Below are 24,229 nucleotides of genomic sequence, written 5' to 3' on the forward strand. Positions count from 1 at the left end.
GACGGGGCGTAGGGGGGGACACACACCAAGCTCCATAAATGCTGGTGCTGCCTTCCTCTCCCCCGCACACCTTGAGATTCCGCACACATTCCAGAGCCACTACGCGAAGAAAAGGGAGATTTTTCCACCGAGCCAGCTCGTGATTTCCATACAGAGAGCCTGGAAGCGCCGAGAAGGAAGGCGGGAGGGGGGACAGGAGGGGGATGAAGACGGGAATGAAGAGGAGATGCTCCTCTTACCCAGGGCAGGAGAGGGGCACGGGTGATGAGCAGGGGCATTTCCACCCACCCTCCCTCCCCCGCAAAGGCTCCTCGCCGCGGTGTCGCCTCCCCGAGCCGCTCCCAAAGCCTGTTCCCCGCTCCAGGACCTGCAGCCCTTCCCTGCCGGGCACGGACGGGGAGGGGGGGATGCGGGGAGAGCCCTTCCGGCAGCCGGGCTGCGGAATAAATACAATAAAAGGCTGTGAAACAAAGGGTTGGCCGAGGGTGGGGGCCGGGCGGGAGGCTGGGATGCTCTTACCCGGTCGATGTCGCCGCTGCGGCTCGCTGGAGCCCTCCCCGGCTGTGTCGCTGTCCCCGCTCCGCGGCCCCCCCGCGCACCCCGTGCCGCCCCCACGCCCCGAGGGAGGTGTCGGAGCCCCGCGGACCCCGAACCCCCCGAGCTCCGCGGATCCCGAGCCCACCGAGCCCGACCAGCGTTGCCCCCAGCCCCCCGACCGGCGGCTGAGCCCCCCCGGCCCGCTGTGGCCCGCCCGGCTCGCCCCAGCTTCCCACTGCTCGGTGCGGTCTTGTCTGTGCTCCACCTGCCTGGGCAAAGCCCCTTTTCCTCCTGCCTGCTGCTGAGATCCCGCAATTTATTATTCTTTCCTCGAGAATCGCTTCCATCACCACCAAAAAAAAAAAAAAAAACCAACCCCCCAAAAAACCCACCAAAAAACCACCACCTCAACCCTAGCAAATCCCATTCCTCTCCGCAACTCCTCTCGCTATTCGGGTTTGCTTCCCTCTCTCCTCCTCCTCCTTCTCCCTCCTCCCTCCCTCCTCCCCTCCTTTCCCCGCTTTGAGTCTGGAGCCTCTCTCTGCCCTACACACACACACAGACAGACAGACAGACACGCACGGTGTAAATGGGTTGTCACACACACAGCACTGCTGCCGGTTCCCCAAATCCCCCCGCCCTGCTCAGCCCTGCTCTAGCCTGAAGCCGCAGATCATGGACTATGTGCTCGGAGCCGGGATGCGTTTTGCTCACAGCCTCTTCGCCTGCTGCAATTTCACCCGGTGAGTAGGTTTGATTTCGCGTTCAGGTGGCGTGTCTCCAACAGAGAGGACACTAAACGACAGGGAGAAATAAAAAGAAGGAGAGAAAAAAAAATAAAATAACAAAAAAACTATCGCCTCGCCTTGCTCCCGAACGAGCTGGCTCCACTTTGTGAACTCGAAGGAATTAGGAAGCACCAGTCCTGTGCCCACATCCATCGCCGGCGCTGTTGGCAGCGCGCACCGCAGCACCGCTCCCAGAGCCGTCCCCATTTCACCGCTTTATTCACCACATCCGATTCGTGTTTCCATCGGGCACCGTCCCCGCTCCGTTCCCCGGTTTAACCCTTGCAGACAGAGCCGTGGATGCTGCAAGGGCTCAGTGCTTTCCCCCCTCCCCGTGCAGGGGAAAGGACAGAATTGCCGGGGGCTGAGGGAGCCGTGAGCGTGCCTGAGGGATGTCTGGGAATCCGCGGGGGGGAGATCAGGTGGAAAAGTTCATCGCTCTTCCTGATCCCCTGAAGAACTCGGATTGGATTGGGGGTGGGGAAGGATTCTCCAGAAGGATAGGAAAGGATTTCTAGTCCCGTGGCGTGTGCTGGGAGGTGACAGCGGCTCTGGCGGGGGCTGTGGGGCTCCTGCCCTGCGGCTGCGGGGCTTCTGCCCTGCCACTGCCGCTGCTCGCTCCGTGCCCTTCCCGCATTCTCCCAATCCCACCGCCCCTGATTTTACTTACTACTATTTTGGGGTATACCTGTATTTTCGGCCGGCCCGAGGAGCGCAGGGTAGGAGACAGGGGTCGTCTTCCCAAAACCTACACCCTGTATGTATATCTACCTGGGGCCCAGAGAGTCTCTCGGATCAAGCAGGGGCTTCTTTACTTTGAAAGAAAAATAGAGAAGAGCCAAGGGAAATAAACACTCTAACTAAAAAAAAAAGGACGAGTGCCTTCAAGAGTGCTATTTGTGGTTAATACTTCGAGGATTTCTGCGTCTCTAATTAGCGCCAGGGATCCACCCACGGTCAATAGCAGAAGGTAGGGAGGAAACATGTTCCCTCTCGCCGGGAGGTATTGACTGGCTGCGTGTAGCTGTCATTCGGGTGCAGGGGAGGTGTGTGCGTGTCCGTGTCCGTGTGTGTGTCCGTGTGCGCAGCCGTGTCTCCCAAGCAGTGCATGCCGAGATCACAGGGAGGCTGCTAAAGGCTCGCAAGCAGGTGGAGATGCCAGTGAGAAACGCACGGGATCCGAATTTATTGCTTGGTGGCAATAAAGCAGAAGACGGGAAAGACCAATGGCCCCTTCAGTGCCCGAGTGTGCTGCCCCCCTGCTTTTCCTTCCACCTCCCCTCTCCCGACACTCCCCACCCCCGGCCTCCAAATTGCTGGCTGATGTCAGGAAAGGGGCAGTGAAAAAGCCCTTCAAGCGTGGGATCCAAAATCCACCCTTCCTCCAGCTCCTCTCTTCTCCCACCAGCTCGAAGCCCCCATGCCCACATCTCCTTCCAGCTGAGTGTCCCTCTCCCCTAGACTGTCCTCCAGGCGATTTTCCCATTCCCGCCGACCTGCCCCTCTGCCCTGACTCCCTCCTGACCCGGCCTTTTCCACGAGCCTGGGGTGATTGCCCAAATCCCAGACATGTCTCCCGAATAACCCGCCCCTGGCGCTGCTGCTGCCGGGATCCTCCCGCACCGGTCTGCTCAGGAAAGTTTCCGTGCAGTCACACTCCCTTCCCTCCCTAGGTGGAGAGGATTAGAGTGCGTTTCTACCTGACTTTGAATCTTCCTCCCCCCCCCCCCCACCTTAAACCCAAAAAGCAGGAAGTCCTGAGGGATTTGACTTGCGATGGGAATAGCTCAGCTGGTGAGCATCGCCTCGTCGTGCTGCCTAAAATGCCAGCGCTCTGCAGGAGAGATTTATGTGCCCATCGGCAGAATATTTCCCGGGTTTAAGAGCACTCGATATTCCCTCTGCCGACGGGGGTGGGAGATGGCAGGACACAGGATGAGGGCAGTGGAGTTGCGTAGCTCACAGGCACCGTGACGGATGGCAGTAAAACGGTGTCTGGGCAGGAAAAGTGACACAGGTTGGGCCGGATGGCGTTTCTACACCCAGCAGGAGGCGAGGACACCCCCCCCCCAAATCCTTTGCCTACACCACCAAGTAAATTAATGCAATTAATACGGGCTTAATGGGCGATTGCAACAAGCGAGCGTCAGGCATGCTTAATAGAGAAGATTCCCATTGCCCTTGATTTCCAGCATTCCGCACTCCCAGCCCAGCGAAACCTTCTGCTCGCATCGTGCTGGATGACTCAGAAAAAAAAAAAAAAAAAGAATACCAGGCAGCAGCCGGGTGGTTTTTTCTTTTTGCTATAGTGGTTCTTTTGCTTTTCGTACCATGGATTGGTGGTATGTAAATACCTCCCGAGCCCAACGGCCCATTCCCGAGGGAATGTTCCCAAACAGCCCTCTTCCCTGTGTTTAGGTGTCCAGGCTCCCTGCTTGCCTGTGTCTGTCACTGCCAAGGATTACCTCCACCTCCTCTGGCTGCCTCCATCTCCCCTGAGGCCGTGTGGCTTTGGGACTCCCATTTGCCCGGGAGTTAATTTCCTAATTTCCAGTGTTGGCAGCGGCGGGCGGACCCGCGGGGATGTGGCTCTGGCACGGGTGAAAACCTTTAAGGATGCGTGTCAGCGTCCAGCCCGCCTGGGCAGCCGCTCCTCCAAGCTCCGTGTCCCCGGGGCCAGGTACCAGGGAAGGGGCGGGAGGGGACTGGGAGAGGCGGGGGCTGGGGCTGCCCGCAGCAGCAGGAGGGGCTCCGGGTCCGGGCGGAGCGAGCACCGACAGCGCCGGTCCCGGCTGCGGGACCCCCCGCCAGCCGCCTCCTCTCCATCCTCTCCCTCCTGCATCCTGCGCAGGACAGGGCAGCTGGTTTTGCAGGGAAGGGAAATCAGCCCCCGGGGCTCCCGCAGGGAGGGGAGCCCTGCCCGCAGAGGGTTAAGGAGGCTGCGGGTGCTCCAGGCACGGTCCTGTGTGCGCCTCGGAGATGCACCAGCCAATCCCGGCAACAGCACCATGAACTATATGTAGCGCGGTGGAAGGAGCCAGGGGAAGGGAATAGGGTGTCTGTCAGCTGTCACCCTACATCGGAAGGCAGGAGACCTGCATTTTTTCGGGCTAAGGTTTCTGTGCCACTTAAGAGACCATCATGCGTTTAAAAAGGTAAGGGCTTTGTTACCCCGCTGTCTGTCTTGTGATTCACTGCCGAGTTCAAGTGCGTTTTCTGCGTGCCTCTGTTTTAAGTGCTAAATTGTGTAGTGCAGAGTGGGAAGAACGTGGAATATGCCGTGATTTACTGTTTGGGGATCGTTCTGAGAGACTACGTCAGCTTGGAGTTGTAATGATTTCATGTAGAGATTAAGCAAGTGCATGCATGTGAAGCGAAGCGAATTCATGACTGGCAGAAAAATGTGATGTAGGAGATAGGAGAAAGATGTTCTATTGCAGCACCAGAATCAGTCATGGATCCATATCAAATGAAAGCCAATGTGAGATAGACCTGATTCTGAAAAAAATACAGCGAGTAGTTCAGAGGCATCTCTGACAAGCAAGTCTGACAAAAGAAACAGAAATGACTTCTTTCCTAAAAAAGCCCAGGTCTAACTTTATTTGAATACAGCCTCACAAAAGAATGCTATAAAAAGAAATGAAGTCAAAACCTTACAGAATCTGTATGTTGAGAGATGAGTGCCTCTGACTTGTTAAGTGTACAGAGATAAAGCTGGAATGGCCCTACTTGCATTTACAAGATATAAGAAAAAACTTCAGAGGAGCAATCCATTTAGATATCAGACTTTGCAGACTTCTGTCATTGCTCAGCTCCATCCCTGTGAGGAGTTACTCATTTTAAACAGGTGCTCTTTACCATGAGACCAGCTTTGGGAATAGAAACATTTGACTGGATCTCTCCTCTCCGTATCCAAGCATAGCAACAGACCCTCGGTCTCAGACGCTGTCACGGTGCTGTCTAATCAGCAGAGTTCCATAAAGAAACTACCTACAGATTTTTGCCTCCAACCATTTTTTCTCTCTAAGACGTACGTCATTTAAGCAGGAGAGGGATTAAAAAAAAAAAAAATAAAAAAAGAATCTGCTGTATTTTCTGGAAGTTGAGCCATCTCCAGCGAGAGCAAACTCCCCACCAGACACCGAGTTCACCCGGAGTTGCGTGTTTGGGGTGATCGCTCACGGAATGCTGAAACCCTGTGAGAGTGGAAACCTCCACCAGGAAGCAGGAAAACAAGCGGCTGGGTGTTTTTGCAGAGCTCACTGCAGAAGGCAGCATTTGTACGACAAGCCAACAAAACAACTTGAGGATCTTCGAGTGATGTAATCACCCCGTCTCATCCTTTCCCATTTTTTTCCCCACTGCTGTCTGAACGCCTCTGTGAAGAATTCATTACAGGAGTCTGCTCACTGTTTACACCAACCTGTGTCTGAAAAGTTGTTTCTTTAATCCCCAAAATTACAGAGACTTTTCATTCCTCTCATTCCCAGACAATGATATAGGGGACTACAATGTTTTTGCTTCTTTTGGATCAATTTGAAATTGAGTAATCATATCTGACTGTGATCAGTCTAAAACATTCCTTGCTTGAGATGCAACACCCATTGAAAACAAAAGGAAGCTCTTTTTATCAGCAAGCTTGCTTCCTCAGCAGGTTTTTGATTTTTTTTTTTAAATCTAAATGAAAGATTGGAAGATCAAACAACTCAACTAAGTTTTTCTTAGAAGAAAAAGAGAGTAGTGGGAATTATCAGATGACAGTTTCTAGAAACACTGTTTTCTAGCCGTCATTTATGTCTAGCGCAGCACCTTAATCCTCCCAAAGCTTCATCTCCCCCCCAAAACCTGAAGGAGACATTGATTTTATTTTTTATTTTCTCTCCTGAAACACTAGTAATCTCACAGGGGGCAAAATCACCAGCAATACATTTTGACAAATAGAGCCCAAATGTTTTCCCTCAGAAAGGTTGCACTAAAGAAAACTGTCCTGTTGGAGCTGCAGGTAGCAGCTTACAGTCATTTCATGGAGAAGTTGCCTTGCTGTTCTTCCTGATCTCATACTACCACAAAGAGAGCTTTTTTAAAGAACAATTTTTCAGCCTTGTTCTCTTCGATGTGTGTATGTTCAGTGAGGGTCTGATCTTGCCCAAGTAAAGGAGTTCAGAGCATTGCTATTAACTTCACTGGAAGCAAGATCAATTTCCAAAACAATATCTTGGAACCAAGATGACCTTCAGATTTAGAAGGAAAAAAGGAAAAAAACCAAAAAAAAGAGGACATCATGAAGTTACTGCTGCATTCTGAGCAGTGTGAGGCTTTGCATATCTTGAGTCAAATAATATTAAGCCGCTAAAGGATGGATTTTTAACCTGATCTCACCTTGGTTTAGGCCTCAGTACTCTTACCATCACTGAGAGAAATCAACATTTTTGTTTGTTTGAAGTGGAGGAACGTTAAGAGAGCCCCCCTGAGCTGCAGGCAGGCAGCACCTTGAGACTCAGGCCACCCTCCTGCTGAAAACTGGAATGGGAATAAGTTGGTCTTGTAGCTCTGAAGTCAGTCCTTCCTCTGCACCCCAGTCTGTGTGCACACACAAACGCAGGTTGTAGATGCAACAGATACAACGTGCCTGGCATGCACTGCACATCACTCCACACCCAGGGGCTGCAGAGTGACTCTTTTACCTGCCCTTGTACCGTGGCATGGATTATTTAGCCCAGGCTGTTCTCCCTAGCTCCCACTGAAAATCTTCACCTGCCGCGTGTGCCACAGAATAACGCCCTGATGGGAGGAGAGAGGGACCCTCTGCCACGTCAGGTGTTTGACTAATGAGCCTCCCACAAAGGCCACAGATTCTGTTCCACCTTCAGAAGGAGGTTGACCAAGCAGTTTGTGCTGTGAGCTAAATGGAGACTGTTAAACTGCAGTGGTTCCTCTCATCATGAGGTGACATCGCAAGGCTCCTCCATCGGACGCCTTTGCTGTAACAGTTACGTTAATGGTGATGAGCAGATTCTGCTTAATTCGCAGTAACACCTTCACTGCCACATCTACCAGCGCTTGATTAATGAGAAAAGGAGTTTGTAGAGCACTTGTTACACGTGGGCAAGCAAAGGACTTAAATCTGGGGAATCAGAGCACTGCTCTATACCTTTAAAACCGTATTATTCGTGACTGCTGAGAGTTCTGTGAAGCTAATTTAGCTCTTTCAGTACTTCTGGAAATGATAAAAACACCCAGTTAACTGAACATGGGTGACCACTCTGAAACCAAATGGGAACATTAAAATATCTTATAAATGTTGCTACTTATTTTTTTAATTATTATTATTTTTTCCCTTTCTCTGTTTGAAATCTGTTTCTAAGGAGGTGAAAAATACTGCAAAATGGTATTGTAGATGGAGGTGGTAGCCCAAGCATATGTGTTAATTAGCTATTTTTCACCTAAAACGTTACTGATCCCTATTCATTAACAATTTAGGGGACATAGAGAACAAATACGTGTTACAATTTTTAACTTCAATAGTTCTACTTGGTTTTTACTTGGTGTGCTGCCCTAAGGGTTAAAATCGCTGTATTTTAGGGTAGGTAGCTGGTCCCAACCCCTTTTTCTCCAGAATGGTCAGCATTTCTTGGATGAATCCCCTTACTCCTTAATTCTGCACCACCATTTCTGCTGAAGATGCTTGTTTAGGTAAAGCAGCAACGTTTATGCAGGTGGAGACTCATCCTGCTGCCAATCTCTGGGGGCTGTGGATTTATTTCACACTGAGCCATTAGCTGGTGATGTTCCCTTTTTAAGCCTCTGCTCCTGTGGGATGTAACTCTGACTCATTGGCTTAAAAAGTAAAAGCTTTTGTAACTACCTGAGTACCCTTTGAGCTCTCTGTTAGCTTAACTTTATTAGATTGATTCACATTAGTTGAAGAGACAGGAGTGGCTTTTTTTTTGAGAGGTACTCACTTATAAACCAGTTTAATTTCTTCATGCTGGTTTGTCTTGGCCAGGCAAAGCCTAGAACATTTTCTCTGTCTTTCTGGAGAGAAAGAAAGAGGTTGTTATAAAGAAAACTGATGAGCCTGATACTCAGAGGGACTGCAGTGATCTGTAACTCCTGATAACCAGACTCTCTGTCTCTCCTTCTGCACTGTCAAGATACTGGCTGAGAGTTTAAAGCTCTTCAGCATTAGCTTAGCAACTTTCTACTAAATAAGGATGTGTTATTCTGTGAGCTGCAGCAAGAAATAGTGATAATTTGGTACTAATGTGGCTTTAGACTCTCTCATAGCTAAATTAAACAGTAGAAAGACTGCAATTCCTGATGAGATTCTAAAGGCCAGACTTTCTCTCCTTGTAGCATGGTGTTCACAAAAAAGACATCTCCTAGCAGACTTTTTTTCCCCTTGCAATTTTAAGTTTTTTTTTTCTGGTAAACTTTTACAAAAATCAAGCCTTGCAAGGCAGCTTTGGTGTTAGATTTATGTGAGACAGCAGGCTGCCCAGCACACAGGACATAATTATTACTTGTACAATCAAGCTTTATCCATCCTGAGCTGCAATTAGGTCCAGACTGGCTTGTTGGAGCTTGAATCTTTGCTCAGTCAGCCATTAAGTCCCCACTCTCACTATAAAAAATTAATAGGTATAACATGAACATTTAAGAGGATCTGGCTACTGCCCATGTACCAGCTTAGAATGCTGTGCAAAGGGACTTAGGAAAAATCATGCAACAGTTTTCAGGAGGACCAGCTGTGCAGCCATCTCTTGAGGCTTCTCTGAGTCCTGTCCAGGGAGCTCACACCACAGGGGATATAAGTTTGTGGGTTTTTTTCCTGCTGGCCTGAATATTTTGAGGATGAGGAACCTGAAAGGAGTTTTAACCATCCATTTATAGGAGCTGAAAACCATCTACACCACCTGTGAAATCAGCTGTAAATTGTGCTGTGAGTTCAGGAGCAGTTTTATCTGAAAGACGTAATAGAAGGGCAAAATAAAAACATTACCATTCGATCAGATATCATTGTTAAGAAATAAAACACATAAACTAATCCATTCTTCTGGCAGTGCCTCCAGAAAGGTGCATTCATGCCATTAGACCTTTATGGATGTTATTTCTAACTCCTGGTCTTAAGCTGTAACCACTAATTTTCACATGAAAAATAAAGTCCAGAGGAGAGCTGATAGCTGAAATTACAGGGCTGTGTGTCATGCCTGAGCCAGGGCCTCTAAACACAGAAATTCATTCTCAGAAATAAAAAACCAAACCCAGCCACATCATTTCAAAATATGAACAGGATTGTGCATTAGGTCAGGTAAATATATGAGGGGATGGAAGTACATGAAACTAGGCTGGATTTTGTAAATGTGCACACTGCAATCAACATCATTCATTGCTTTTTGCCCCTCTCATTAAGTCCAGAGAACAGCTAAACACCAGTCATTATTCTACAAACAATATTAGCACTCCAACAGCTTCAAAGAAAGTTCTATTTTTTGCCTGAGACTGACAACTCCTTTCCTCTCCATCCTTTTCCCCAAGCATTTGTTGCAAAATCCCCAGAAACAGAATTTTTAAGCAGCAGCAAAAATAGTCAGCCCCTCTGTTAGTGCAATGAACATCTTCATTTTATAACAGTTTTGCCTTCCAATAATTTGAAAGTATTCCATAGACATTTATTGTTCAGGCTTCACAATGGCTTTTTTCCCCTGATGTTAGGAACAGAAGCTGTAATTCAGGAAGGTTGAGGGACTTGGCAGTAGAATCAGAGCTGTACTTCAAGGTAACTCGGCTCCAAGTACTCCCCTTCCTCTCTGTAAAGCAAATCTTCAGCTCAACAATCTGTTGGTGTCCAAAGTTTCCTCCCACCCCACCCCATTTTAGTCCTTCTGCATTAATCAGTTATGTTTGGATTTGTCCTCAGGCTGGAAAGGCTCTAGAACCAAAGTTTCAGTGCATGGTGTGTAAAGAGCTGCTCCCTGCCACTCTAGATGGCCACAGCCCTACCAGCCCTGGGGTTAAAAACAGTACAAGGACGAATTTAAAGAGGAAAGGGCTGTTTTTCACTCTGCTGTGGTTTACTGGATACAACCAACTTACATCTGTCTTGGTCTCTTCGTAGCCCACTGCTACTTAGCTGCTAAATTGGGTCAGGAATCCATCTGGGGACTAAAAGTTGTGGGTGAACAGGAGATAGACTGCTACAACTAGTGTGTTATGGCTTCTCAGTGGTCAGTTATTGTTTGATTTTTGGGGTGTAGTGCTTCCAGATCCTAAGGACAAGCTTAATTACCATTAAAACACACCCAACGAGATTATCACAGCAGAGAGGGCTGAATGATTTGGAGTTAAGAGCTGAGTTTAAAAAAAAAAAATTCCAGTAGGTTTGGAATTCAGGCTTCTAAATATCTGTCTCCCAATGTGACTTCCTACAAACCTCAATGCTCCAGCGTGCAAAATTTGTGTGTCACAGCAACACCTGTCAGTCTGTGCTTGAGGAAATGCTGGACCAGAACCTCTCCCTACACTGCGATTTTTCTGGTAGTGCAGCCCCCAAACTTACTTAAAGAGAGCTTGTTCTGTTTGCCTTCTAACATTTTTCGTACCATCAGGTGCTTTAGCTGGAAGTTTTTGGGCAGTTTGGGAGAATGTTTAGCATAACTTGTGTAAGGGAAGAGTGACTTGAGGCTGAAATGTTGTGCAGTTCTCATGGAAGGAGTTTTTGCCCGTGGGACGGTCCATGTGAGCCTGTGGACTTGTAGAGAAGGAGATTTCATAGAATTCATCCCCTATGAACTTTTATGATCTGAGACGTGCAGTCATCCAGCCTGGAGCAGACTTCAAGCCCTCGAAGGAGCAGGTTTTTCTGTGGCTTTGGGGCATCCTGTGTGTCAGTCAGTTGAAAGCCACAGCTCAGTCAGGGTCCTGCTCAGCCATTCCAGAAATGAACTTCATTTTAGCTCCTTGTGTGACTGCCAAGAATTTAGTTACTAGTACCCATTTAAAGATGAGGAACTGAGACACCATAAAGACTGGGTGGATTTTACAAGATCATGTAGTGATCAGAAAATAGAGAATGGCTTTAAACTAGGAGTAGATTTAGATTGGACACTGAGAAGAAATTCTTCCCTGGGAGGGTGGGCAGGCCCTGGCACAGGCTGCCCAGAGAAGCTGTGGCTGCCCCTGGATCCCTGGGAGTGTCCCAGGCCAGGTTGGATGGGGCTTGGAGCAACTTGGGCTGGTGGAAGGTGTCCCAGCCCATGGCAGGGGGTGGGACTGGATGAGCTTTAAGGTCCCTTCCAACCCAAACTGTTCCATGATTCAGTGATTCCTCCCATTCAGTTATTCACCTACACAGTCACACCAGCACCACACCAGCTGGGACTGGAGGTCCTGGAGCTCCTGGTCAGCCCCCAGAGGTGGGGAGAGGACCCAGATGAGGCTGGTCAGGTCTTTTGAGGCCTGTGTGTGCACTCAGAGCTTTGACAGCTAATTTCTTTCCTTCAGTAGGTTTCCTGATGGAACAGATTCACTTGTTAAGGCAGAAAGACTGTAATGGCAATTTGGGGATGCTGCTCTACATCATCAGCTAAAACACATAAGGATCCGTTTGCACAGGAGGATGAACTCAGATTAACAGATTTAAAAAGTGCCTCAGGGAGTTTATACATCATGATTTGGGCAGCAAAGGACAAAATTAGGTCTTTTACAAATATCAGGCATCTGAACAATTACCTGGGCACGCCTGGCAGGCAGCACTGGCTGTGCTGGGAGGCAACAGAAAGCACGTGGGTCCATCCAATTCCACACTCACAGGCACTTGCAGGAGTGGAATTCTGCATGGACAGAGCAAACACCCAGGGCTGCTCCACGGGCAAGAGCTGGAACCTTCAGCAAGCAGCTCTCACGTGGCAGACAGAGCTGGGGATGGTGGCACAGGCTGGGCTGACAGACACTCTCCCTTTCTGTGCATGCATTTTGGTTTTGCTCCTCTGCTCTGAAGGCTGGGATGAGGAAAAAAAATAGCAGGATTGTTTTAATAAAATTTTAAAAATCAGACATCCTATTTGTTCTCTATTTCAGCTTTTGAGGATGCAGTTGCAGGGGTCTTGTCCTTGTCTTAGAGAGGGGAGAATAAAGCTCAAGTCTGGCAGTGGGTGAAGCTCTGTTTGAACAAAGGAAAGGTGTTGATTTAGGGTGCATTTAGTCCAAGCTGACACCAGGACCTGATGTGAAGACCCCACTTATTTTTAAGCCTGGAACGTGAAACTCACTTAAGGATTATTTGAGACATAGAATTATTTCCTCCTTTCAGATTTTTTTTTTCATGTGACTGCAGCTCACAGTGAATAACAGAGAACAAGGTGATTCAATCCCCCTCGCTGAAAATCACCTGGTGACCACGATATTTTGTGTGTCCAGGTGCCACCTCACAGTGGCACAGGCTGGACCCTGGAGCTCCCGTGTGTTGGATCTGACAGAGCTCACCATCCTCCAGCCTGGTCCGTGGTGGCAGCCTGGGCTAGTGGAAGGTGTCCCTGCCCATGGCAGGGGGTTGGAATGGGATGGGCTTTAGGGTCCCTTCCGAAATATTCTATGAGTTTGGGATTCCAACTCCCAGAACTCCTGTTCTGTTTCTTTGTCCCACCAAATGTTGAGTCTCTTGTTTTTGGGACTCCAAATTTGAGAGAGCTGAACTTCTGCCCAACATCTGACTACGAGCACAGGACAGAACAGTCCACCCCAGTCCACAGATCCTTTTGCCATCCTTCAGGAAGTTCAGCTTGGGAGAGTTTATTTTTCCTGTGGATTTGTGTCTCTTCCTCTGAAGGGCAGAACCCCCGTGATGGCTCCAAGCCCAGAGCAGAGCACAAAGGAGATGCTTTTTGCTCTCTGCTCTCTACCCTTCTCCTCTGTAGCTGACACTGATTGCAGCATTTTCTGCTTTTTTTTCTTCCACAGCACATCATCAGCTTCATGGCTGTTTCATTTACACCGGGCTGTGTGAGAATTCCAAGGGCAGATGCCTCCCAGGTCTCATTCATTTAAAATTGTTAGCAGTCGAAAAATTGCTTCTTGGGGAAAAAATAAGGATCACTGCTGATAACACAGCAGGTCCTGTGGTGCTTTACAAAGGTGGGCAACATGATCATCACACTTCAGATGGGGAAGTGAAAGCAGAGACACATAAAGAGATAAACCCAGGGTCTTAGAGCAGATAAGAGCAATCTCTGAGACGCAGACTTTTGCTTTATTCTTTATGCAAAATGTCTTTCCATTTTTCAGTGTCAAAACACCTTTGGGAAAAAAAAAAAAAGAAAAGGTCCTGACTTATCTTGGCTTCTCTGAGCTTCACTGTTCTCACAGCTTCATCCAGCTGCAGTGGAGAAAATGTTCCCACTGTTGATTTAAAGTTGTAGCATTCCTGAGAATTTTGGGTAATAGCTGGAAAAGAAAGAATTTGCTTCATTCCTGCACCCAACACCTGGTGTTGTATTTCATCCAAAAGTTGTAACTTCGAAATTCTGATGGCTTGTGAGTGAATGGAGGGATGGAGTACCAAAGCCATCATAAACAGTAAAACTATGACCTTACTGAAATCCAGCTACAGACAGAATTGGTTGTGTTCCCCTCCATCTGCTCTTGGATTTTTTTTTCTTTGTTTGCTTTACTTGTTTTTAAAGGGACATATAAGCATTAATTATTATTTTGAATAGTTTGAAGAAGACCAGGCTTTGTGTTTTGCATAAAAAAGCACCATCTTAGAGTTGTTAAAGTTTTCTGAATGTTCTAGAAAATTATATATTACTTTCTTTTGAAGGGACATATCTGAGAATTACAATCTTAAATTTTTATTTCATCATTATGGAAAGCTACAGCCAGGAGAATCCCACTTCATCATAGAGGGTTCTTGATTTTTCACTGAGAGCTGGGATGTTTCATCATTTTCTTGGAATTCTGGTGAGCATAAAAACTGAAGGTCTTCAGAGAGATCCTGGTCTTCTGCATTTCCACTGACAGAAGGAAATCTCTGTGGGATCCCAGACCAAAGCCTCAGATACCTCCCAAACTTAAAGAGTAGAGAAATATTGAAAAAAAACCCCAACCCTGATCTTATTAAATTATTGTACAGTTATTGTACAGTTATTTACTTTGATTCTTGAGAACTGCAGGTATATTTGGCCCCAAAACAGGTACTGATGAGGCCTAACATGAACTTTTTTGACTCCTCTATAAAAAGTTGCTCCACTGGTGAACCAGTAATCCAGCAGCTCTGCCTCTCCTGTGTATCAGCACATCTGTTTTGTAGGGGACTCTCACCTCTCAGAACAGAGAAGGCTGCCTGCACTGAGGGGACCACAGATTTCTTTTTCCACAATTTCCATTTTAGAAAGGATTTAAACTTAGTGATTTGCTTTTTCTTGAGCATTGCTGTGCACACTTCTGGGCTGGCTCTACGTTATTCTGTATACCTTAGTTTAGATGGTTTATCAATTAATGTTCTGCAAGCAAGAGAGCTCGACCTGCAAATCAAGCAGACGTTCTAATTTGCACTATTTTAGCCGTGTTAGTGAGTTCATAAACTACCCATATGTAATTATATGCAATTTTTAATGTTAAAAAAATTTACATAAAGAAAGGAAGCCTCAGGTAGGTGGGGTTTGTGCAGAGCATCTGTAGGTGAGGATTGTCCCCAGTAGCAGTCTGTTGATGTGACAGTTCTTATGGCACAATAAATACTGCACTGGTTGTTCTCTGCAGAGTGTCTTTCCACCTGAAAACCCAGCAGCTCTGCTGCTTAACAGGTGTTTTAGTTCCCAGCCCTTTGCCTACCACAAGTGTAATTCAGGTTGTTCTTCCCTGGAGTTCTTTGATGGCTGTTGTGACTGCAGCCTTTGTGTACGTGCCATGTGCCCGTAACAGTCTTTGAAAAATGTTTTCAGGGCATTTGCATTCATTAGAGAATTTGAGTATTCAAAATTTTGAGATATTTTTCCTACTGTAATCTTGGCAAAAATCCTTTGCTTGGAATTTTCTACATTTTTTTTTTTCCCATGGGCAATACACATTTAACGGCTTCAAAACCCACTTAGCCTTGGTCTTTTCATGTTTCAGCCCCTTGTTCCTTAAATAGAGGTAAAAGTTTCCTCCTCAAGGGTGTTATGGGAATTGATCCTGTGCAAAGTGATTTTACAATGACTGGACAACACAGACAAGTAGATAGGTTATCAGTTAGAAGTGCACACATGATTTTACTCTCCTTGAGATTTACCTGTATATTTATACTCTTTTGAAAAATACCTTCACAGATCTTTGAAACAAGGAGATTATTTTCTTCTGTAACTGCAGAGGTTCTCTGGAGGTGTTTCACCAGTGGTTCATTTGTGACACACCACGAGGTGCAGCATTAAGGCAAGAATAAAGTCCTGGCTCTTCATTGCTCCTTCCCAAGTGCTCCTTTGGTCTAGTCTTAGGAAGATACTACATATACAAAGTCATTAATTTTCCAATCCTAATATTATCATTTCAAATTCAAAAGGGACTCAATTAGTCATCATTACAGTTTAATGGCCTGAAACACTTTAGTGTTGATAAGTACCTGAAAAAGCAAACTCCTACCTCTTCTCATTTAAACAATTACGTGACTTTTTCAACAGAGAAGTTTGAAATTCTATAACAGCAGTTGGTAGGAAAATAAAAAATTCTCGTGACACTCTCTGTAGCTTCACATAATGGCAAGAAGTGATGCCCAGGGTCTGCTCAGCTGTGCCAAGGATGATGGAGGGGAATGAGAACGTATTTTTCCCTGATTAATGATAAGAAGAAACAGAAGCATTTGTGGATTTTCCCTCTGTTGTCATGCAAAGGCTGCTCTGGCCTGTCTGGAAGTGACTGACGTGTTTTCTTTACTGACACTGAGCTCATTTTTAACAGGAAATGGCAATGAAAAGATGGCCGTGGCATTTATGGGCCAGGAGAGCAATCTATCCCTTTTCAGTCCTGCTTCTGATCTCTGTAGGCTTTTTCATACCCTGGGAGGAAGGTGGTGTAACCCCAAATACATGAACATCCACCTGTGAAGTAAAAAAAAAAAGCACCAGTCTATACTCAAACTTCATACAGCACACAAATATGCATCTTTTTTGCATGGAGGTGATGGCTTGGGAGTCTTCAGTTGAAGAGAGCTGTCTGGTGGAATCTCATTTCAAAAGGATTTGTAAAATTAATACATTCTGTGTTTTATGGTCATAAACTGCTGCATGGCTGTAACTGCTGATGGTTACAACTCAGTGCCTCGGTGAATGCCCAGCATGAAATATGAACAGGGGCTTTCTTCACACATTTATTGTTTGCAGGATGGTGTCCAGATCATGTTACAAACAATTGCATCCCATAAACCTTGAGTATTTCTCTGGCTGCACAGACAGACTGTCATATTCTCGGTGTGTAAATTCCTGTTGGTTCCCGTGAACCTCTGTGCTCTCGTGGAGGGCATTACCTTCCTGCAGCCAACGTGGTTCTGATTTACACAGAAGACTCCTCAGAATATTAATGTCCCACACAGAACATATTGATTCAGTAAAATTAACAGGGGGTGCTGAGTTGCAGGTTTGTCCTGCTGGAATCATCCTTCTTTTGGGGGGCACTCACAGATCAGATTGCTGCTGGTAAGGAAGGATTTCCCACCAAGTTACAAAAGTCATAGCAATGGGCACCGTAAAAATGTCATGATCAGTGCTGATTTGAATGGATGTGAATCAAAAATTTTGTTCCTTGTAAACCCATCAGCTAGAAAAATGAGAGCTCTCACATTCATATATTTTAATTCATTATGTGCTGTTTCGCCTCAGGCTGAAAACCAGAAGTGATTGCTTCTATATATTTAGGAATCTACATGGCTTTTTGTCATTTCAGCATTTCTGAGAACCTCATGCTCCTTCATAGATGATTTCACAAAATCTGAGCAGGATATAGAATCGTTATCCCATTCCACAGGTGTGGGTCTGAGGTACAGAGGGAAACTCTGGCTTGTCTTCACTGAGTTCCTACACGAGGCAATCAACACTTGATTTGTGATTGGGCACACAAAAAACTTGTTTGGGGTCCATTTAAAAAGTGTTTCTAGGCCTGAGCCATTGGGTTGGAGTGAATTGGACTGAAAACAAAGTGCTGTTGTCGGGGATGCTCAAAATTGCAGTGTCTGGAGCTGGAATAACTCACTGGACTCCTCACTGTGGGCAGCTCCAGAGCTGTTGATCAGAGCAGCCCCTGTCCTGCCACGCTGGTTTGAACACCACAGTGACAGCATGGCAGGTACAGGTTGCAGTGAAGACAAGCCACTGCCTGGCTTTTCCAAGGTCATTAAAAAAAGAGGGCAGCTGGGTCTTCTGAACCTCTCCTGTTTTCTGTCCAACGTGTGAACTGTGAGCTTATGCACTGACACTGCTGAATGATTTTGTGCTGCTGTTACGGGCAAGAATTGTCATGTTGCGTATTTTTATTCATTAATGACTGGGATAAAAACCCCCAACAATCCCTTCCCTGATGATTTGTGAAGGTTTGCCTTCAACAGTAAATATTATCACTGATGATGTTAATGAAGACATTAGTTTCACAGCATCTGAAGTACCGAAACACTCCACTGTTAACTGGCCTAGTGGGGTTTATGCTAATGTAAAATGTAATAACGTGGAGGCCACTATCTCTTTAAGCTGAAAGAAAAGGAAACTTGTTTCTACTTCCAAGGGATGCCTAGTGTGTGCTTATCTAATTGACTGTGTATTTTGTCTAGGTGTTGAGGGAAAGCTAAGAGAATGAAGGCTCTAAGTCCCCAGTGGAAGCATGATATGGCGCTGCAGTGCTGGTGCTGAATTGCTCTCTCTGATGGCTCTATGGGAGTGGATAGCACTGAGTCTTCATTGCTGGGGTTTAGCGGTTGCTGCTGTCTCGGACCAGCATGTCACAAGCCCCTTCGACTGGCTCCTCTCTGATAAGGGACCCTTCCACCGCTCACAGGAATACACAGATTTTGTGGACAGAAGTCGACAGGGATTTAGCACAAGATACAAGATTTACAGGTATGAAGCAAAGGGAAAGCAATTGCAGAGGTATCATCCTTAGAAGCTGTAAATTGTCGTTAAGGGTTTCATGAAGGAAAAGATCCAGTTGTGGGAACAAATCCGTAGACACCAAATTCACTGCTGAAATACGTGCAAGGCCACTTGCAAGGCCACTGTTTGCCACGGGAATGCTACTTGTGTTGTTTCTGTTTTTTTGATAATTGCTTATGTTGCTCTGGAAAACTTTTGCTGTTTACTGCTCTGCCTCTGCTGTGCCCTGGTGGCAACAGTCCAAAGTGTCCCAGGGATTCAAACACCACCTCTGGTTTCAGAGGGCGAACGTGGGTCACCTTTGATCGTGCACCAAGTTCAGCTGCTCTCAGTGTGGTTCATCCAGACACAGGCTGAGGCTTTGAGAATGGAATTGTGGCTCTGCATGCACTGCTGACAAAGCAGGGGGGTGGTTCATGGTACTGATGAGGGCGTTTGAAAATTGACTCAAAAAAAGTTGAATGTTCGTTTCTACCAACGTTTTGAGAGGTGGTTTTTCTCTTCCCCGAGGCACTGAGTGGTAAGAGCCACGATGAATTTTAACAGAGGTTGCAGGTGTTTGGTCAATCCCAAAACTTGGGGTTAGATGGCCCACTTCAGACCCTGAAACAAACAAACAAACAAAAAAACAAACAGGGGAAGTCTTCAAACCTATAGGTCTGGTTGAGAATTTGGGCCTTGCTGTGGAATTGCTTCAATGGTTTGTTTGTAACCTGTGAGTTTCTGCTCTTTTGAGACAGCACTGGTGAAGAACCTTCTCAACCATTTTGCAAAGGTTGTGCCTCAGTAACATCCAGTGGGGTTACCAAGGACATGGGAATGAAAAGGAGAGTTCAGTCTAAGAGGAGTGACCTGATGGCAGATAGAGAAATGAGAGACCAGGAGAGATTGAGGACTGAGAAAACACATCTCTTAAGCGGAGATACTTTTTGCTTCATATTGTGATAGTTCCCTCCTGGCAGCCAAGAAAAAGTGGGGCAGCAGGGCAATACAGGACAAATTCTCAGCTTCCCTAAAAACTCTCCATGCCATGAACACAGGCTATTTTGGTATGGGAAGACACACACACTGATTTCACTGAAAACCATGAAAGGGTCTGTACAAATTTCATGCCTATTTTAAGCTATCATTCTCTAGTGATACCCAGCCCTTTAGAACAAGGTAAGAGTGATATATGCCTATGTGTGTGTTAATTTAGTTCAGTGTCCAGTGGCCTGTGAGAAAAGTGCTAGCCTCAGCCTGTAAAGATTTTATTTTTTAAGGAACTTGCTTTATTTTCCTTTCCCAAATACATACAGTAGAGGGCACTCTGTTGCAGGTCAATTTTTCAGTGGGCTCCTTTGCCATATACAGACAAATTAAACACATTTTGAAAATAAAGTGTGATTTGGAAATATGCTTGATGAAGTGGCTTGTCTTAACAGAACAGCATTGCCCAATATTTACTGCATTTTAAAAGCCAGCTGTCAGGGCCAATAATGTAAAGCCAATAATGCAGAGACTGAGGCAGCATATTTTATTCCCATTATTCTGTATTAGTCAACACTGAACCAAAATTATCTTGCTAAAACCATGAAAGATGGAATTGTATTTCATTTCAGCTCTTACAATCGGGTCCTTGAGAATTTTTGTCCTTTCAGCCACCATTACAGCAACATTGTTAACTTTTATAGATCTGTAATCATATCGCTAATGTTTATTTGGGTTTGTGTACGGGTTTCAATTTAATTTACACAAACCCAAAGAAAGTTTTTCTCATATTTAGTTCTACTCTCTCCCTATTCTGTTCCAGAAATGAGCTGGGAAGTCATAAAGAGCTATTTAGATCAAAAAAAGATGCATATTTTCGATTTAGCCCCTCCAAACCAAACCCTACTGCAAAGTTTCCCCATAAAATATGTTCCCATTAGGAAGTGGTGCAGAGCATGGTGACCTTGTTTACGAGCCATACACTGCAAATTTAATCCCAGTTGCTTTGCTGTGAGCTTTCCAGGGCTGTAGGATCAGGAGCCTAATTGGTCTGTTCACTCCCTCACCTGTCTTTTACCTGCTGGAAGTGTTCCCTCGGGGACAGGGTCCTGACTGGAATGGAGGAGAGAAGGAAGAGCTCCTGCCTGCACTGGCTCAGGATTTGCATCACCAAGGAGCAAAGTGGCAGTGCAGCCCCTCCAGTCCCTCAGCTCTTGAGCCACACCTGAGTCCTGGCATGTAAAGGTTAAGGGGGAAGGGGAGTCTTCTCCCTTCATTTTAACATCCATGCCAGGCCAAAATCCGTGGGGCTGAGGATGAGTGAGATGTACAGGGTGAAGGACTCCAGTGGGTTGTGTCCTGTTTCGAACCCTTCCTGGGAGGATCTTGGTAGCACAGTGGGGTCAGACAGAAAGTGACTGAAGACACTTTTTTTTTTTTTTCCCCTAATATCCAATCTAAATCTTCTCCTTTTCAGCCTAAAGTCAGTCTCCCTGATCATATGCCAGTGAGGCAGAAAGCAACTGCTTTGTGTCCACACCCTCTGGTCACTATGGCCAAGTGTCCATCTGACCATGAACCTGTTATAAATTAAGGGATGAATTCAGAGATTTGCACCAGGGAACACACTGATTGACTGAGCCCAATTTCTTATGAGAGGTCTTACCTTCAGCATAATATGAATTTTAAACACAAAAGTTACACTTTGCCTTATCTCCTTATCTGGTTTTCATAGCACAAACCAATCGTGATGAAACAACTGGTGCACCAGTTATGGGGAGGCAGCAGTAGAAAAATCCACTGTCACCCATATTTTACTCTATGCTTTAAAGATCAGTTATGTCCATGGGCAAACAAGTTGATTCTGGAGTGTGTATGTCCACAAGGCCAGGAGTTTTCAGTGTTACAGGACTGAACTGAAAGGGACAAATGTATATGAAATAATGTTTTAGTCTGCATTGCAGAACACTAAACAGTTCCACCTGATGTCACCAACTCTGCTATAAGTTGGAAGTGGTGGACTGGTTGGGTGGGTTGTGTGGCATTCCTTATAGTGTGCTATTCCCTGTAATTGTCCTGAGGAAATAACCTCCTGCAGGAAATTTAATAACTGCCACATTTTTTTAGTGGCATTCATTATCCTTGATCTGTGAAGGAAAATGCCAGGAAAGCACCTGGATGGCTGCTGAAAACCTCTGGATTCATGGGAATGCTGTGTCAATATTTTATGGAAGATGACTCCTGTAGTTGGTATCAACAAGTATTTTGGCAAGAAAAACTGAGTTTATAATTTGTTATTTAATACACAAAGGGAGTGCTGTGCCTCTTATGTAAATCAGCAACCCAGACAAAGGAATTTAAATCCAAACAGAACGAGATGAGAGGTTACCAGGATGGAAAGAGTGATTGTGAAATTATGCAAAGAACCTACATTGTATCAGAAGAGGTAATTTCTGCAGAGATGGGGAAGTATTCATGCTGTCAAGTAAGGTCCAGAGGAAATCTCCTCAGGGATGCTGTGCAGTTTTGTTGAAGCAAAATGATTTAAAATCTGAAACAGATGTGAGAAATGAGGGGAAGGAAGAGCCTAGCCTTTTCTTTTAAGGTGGAAATATTTGGCAATATTTAGGTGGGGGGGAAAAGAAGAGAGTTGAAAGTGGATACAATCTTGTCAATGCACACGTTATGAAGTGAGGTGAACCATCTAAACCAAAAGCCATCGCTGTGTTAAAACCAAACTGGTATAAACTGGCTATGAATAAATTGAGGCTGGTTATTTAAAGAGGGTTTTTAACCATTAAAATAATTCTGGGACATATGAAGTTACAGAACCTTCCCAATCCTGTGAAGAGGAGGAAAGGGTTATAAGATATGATGTGGATGAAAGTGGACTAGGTTTTAGTGACTATTGAAATCCTTCTGAGGTAACTACACCTAACAGGTGTCCAATTCCAGTCTGCAAAAGGGAAAAAAATGGAACCTCCTGGACAAGTGAGGAGCTCTTTGCAGCACAGTGCTCATGGTGGTTTAAAAAATGCTCCTTAAGAGGCTGTTTTAAAATGGGTTGTGTCGATAAACAACTACAGATATGAAAATATTAGAAAATGAAGCGACTGAATTAAAGATAAGGCCATGTTGGGTTTCTCTCCTGTGTTCTGAATCCCCTGCTGACTGAATGCACAGGGCAAAGTGAGCAAGACTCCAGACACTCACTAATATGTTTTAACACTTGTGCGGGAACTTCACCAACCTTACTTGGTTTTGTTTTTTGTTGTTTGTTTGTTTTTTTGTATATTTTTTCCCTATCAACTTATTTTAGCCCAGTTCTCACCAGAGTTGTTGACACAGGTGTACTCCTGACAGACAGTGTTAGCAAAAATCCTGGGGGGGGTTTCAGCTGTGGAGGTGCACGTCAACATGCTCTGACTCACAATTTTCACCCCAGTATATGGCCTGGAATAATATTTCCTTGTGCTCTTGCAAGGTTTATCTTGAAGTGATTAATTATTAAGAATGTCTAGATCTGAAAAACATCTATCGATGAGTTTAATTTCTGATAGTGATGTGCTTGAACAGCCTCTCTTATTTTAGTTAGCTGGGCATTACAAAGACATGACACTGGTTAAATGACTGGTTCTGGTGAAATTGCTTTTGCATAAGCAAAGCAAAATAAAAGCTTTAAATGACCATCTTTCCAGGTCTGGAAACCTGGACCTGGATATTGTCCTCCAAAATCGTTGAGTTTCCAGCCCTTTATTCCAAATGCAAAACATTTTTTGTTTGAACTTTTAAGACCTAAACGCATATCAGGTTGTGATACTTTACAAGTAGTAATTCCTATTATCAAAATTATATTTGTTTCTTGACCTACTTGTCCGGGATTGTCTGGAAGGTACGTGCTTGTGAAAAGGTGGAAACGAAGGAACAGATAGTTTAGACTGAGAAGCTTTATATCCATACCAGAAAACACAGGAACATGTTTTCAGATGAATTATAACCACAGCATAGTTGAGTTTATCCAAAATATTAAAGGCTGGTAATTACACAGAGTGGATGCTCACAAAGGTGAAGGAGACTCTGACTCCTTCCAGTGGCACCAGGAGCATCAGGGGCTTCTAAGATGGATGTCAGAGATATTAAAAGAGCAGGAAATACAGACTGGACTCCTGTGCTGGTCTGTGCTCACAATCCCAGTAATGCAAGAGGCTGGAATATCTCCCCAGGCGATGATAAAGGAGATCTCCAAGGGCAATGATGGAAGAGCCTGAGCTCTTCGGGATATTGGTGGCCCAGGAAAAAGGCAGACAGACATGAGGGGCTCAGGGATGAGCAGGAAGGACCAAAGAGAGGTGGGCACTTCTGATTCCCAAAATGTCCCTCTCTTTCCAGCTCTCTTACATATGTGAGACAGCACAGCAGAGAAGTCATCTGGGCTGGGTAAAGGGAAGCCCTCGTCACTCAAGAGCCCAGGAGAAACCAAGCTCCCTTTTGAGACTGATCCACAGCACCTGCCCTCAGTCCACCTTTGAAGATCTTGGGAAAAGGCCCCATCTCCAGAAGTGTTCAAAGCCAGGCTGGATGGGGGGCTGAGCAGCCTGGTCTAGTGGAAGGTGTCCCTGCCCGTGGCAGGAGGCTGGAACGAGGTGGTCTTTTAAAGTCCCTTCCAACCCAAACCGTTCTGTGATCCTGTGGAGAGCATGACCAGACCCCGAGGAAATTTTTAAGGGAGCTGGTTTCCTGCAGAATCCTGCAGAACTCTCAGCACACCACAAGGGGTTTATCAGTGAGCCCAAGCCCGCAGCACTCAAAAGCCTCTGAGTTGTTTCG

General features: G+C 45.8%; 1 protein-coding gene across 2 annotated transcripts in view; it reads left to right on the top strand.

Annotated features, from left to right (window-relative positions):
* Positions 1 to 951: 951 nt before the first annotated feature.
* Positions 952 to 24,229, top strand: part of BRINP3 (BMP/retinoic acid inducible neural specific 3) — a 155,458-nt gene continuing 132,180 nt past the window's right edge. Inside the window, exons 1-2 of one of the 2 annotated variants that reach the window (XM_050307247.1) lie at positions 952 to 1,280; positions 18,115 to 18,400. In XM_050307247.1, coding sequence (XP_050163204.1) covers positions 18,165 to 18,400 — 236 coding nt within the window. In that variant the 5' untranslated portion in view covers positions 952 to 1,280; positions 18,115 to 18,164. Of the gene's footprint in view, positions 1,281 to 4,156; positions 4,481 to 18,114; positions 18,401 to 24,229 lie in introns of those variants that run through there. The other variant, XM_050307248.1, reaches the window with a different exon arrangement.

The sequence above is a fragment of the Myiozetetes cayanensis genome, unplaced genomic scaffold (genome assembly GCF_022539395.1).
Source record: "Myiozetetes cayanensis isolate MyiCay16 unplaced genomic scaffold, myiCay2020 scf12, whole genome shotgun sequence".
Classification (NCBI taxonomy): Eukaryota; Metazoa; Chordata; class Aves; order Passeriformes; family Tyrannidae; genus Myiozetetes; species Myiozetetes cayanensis.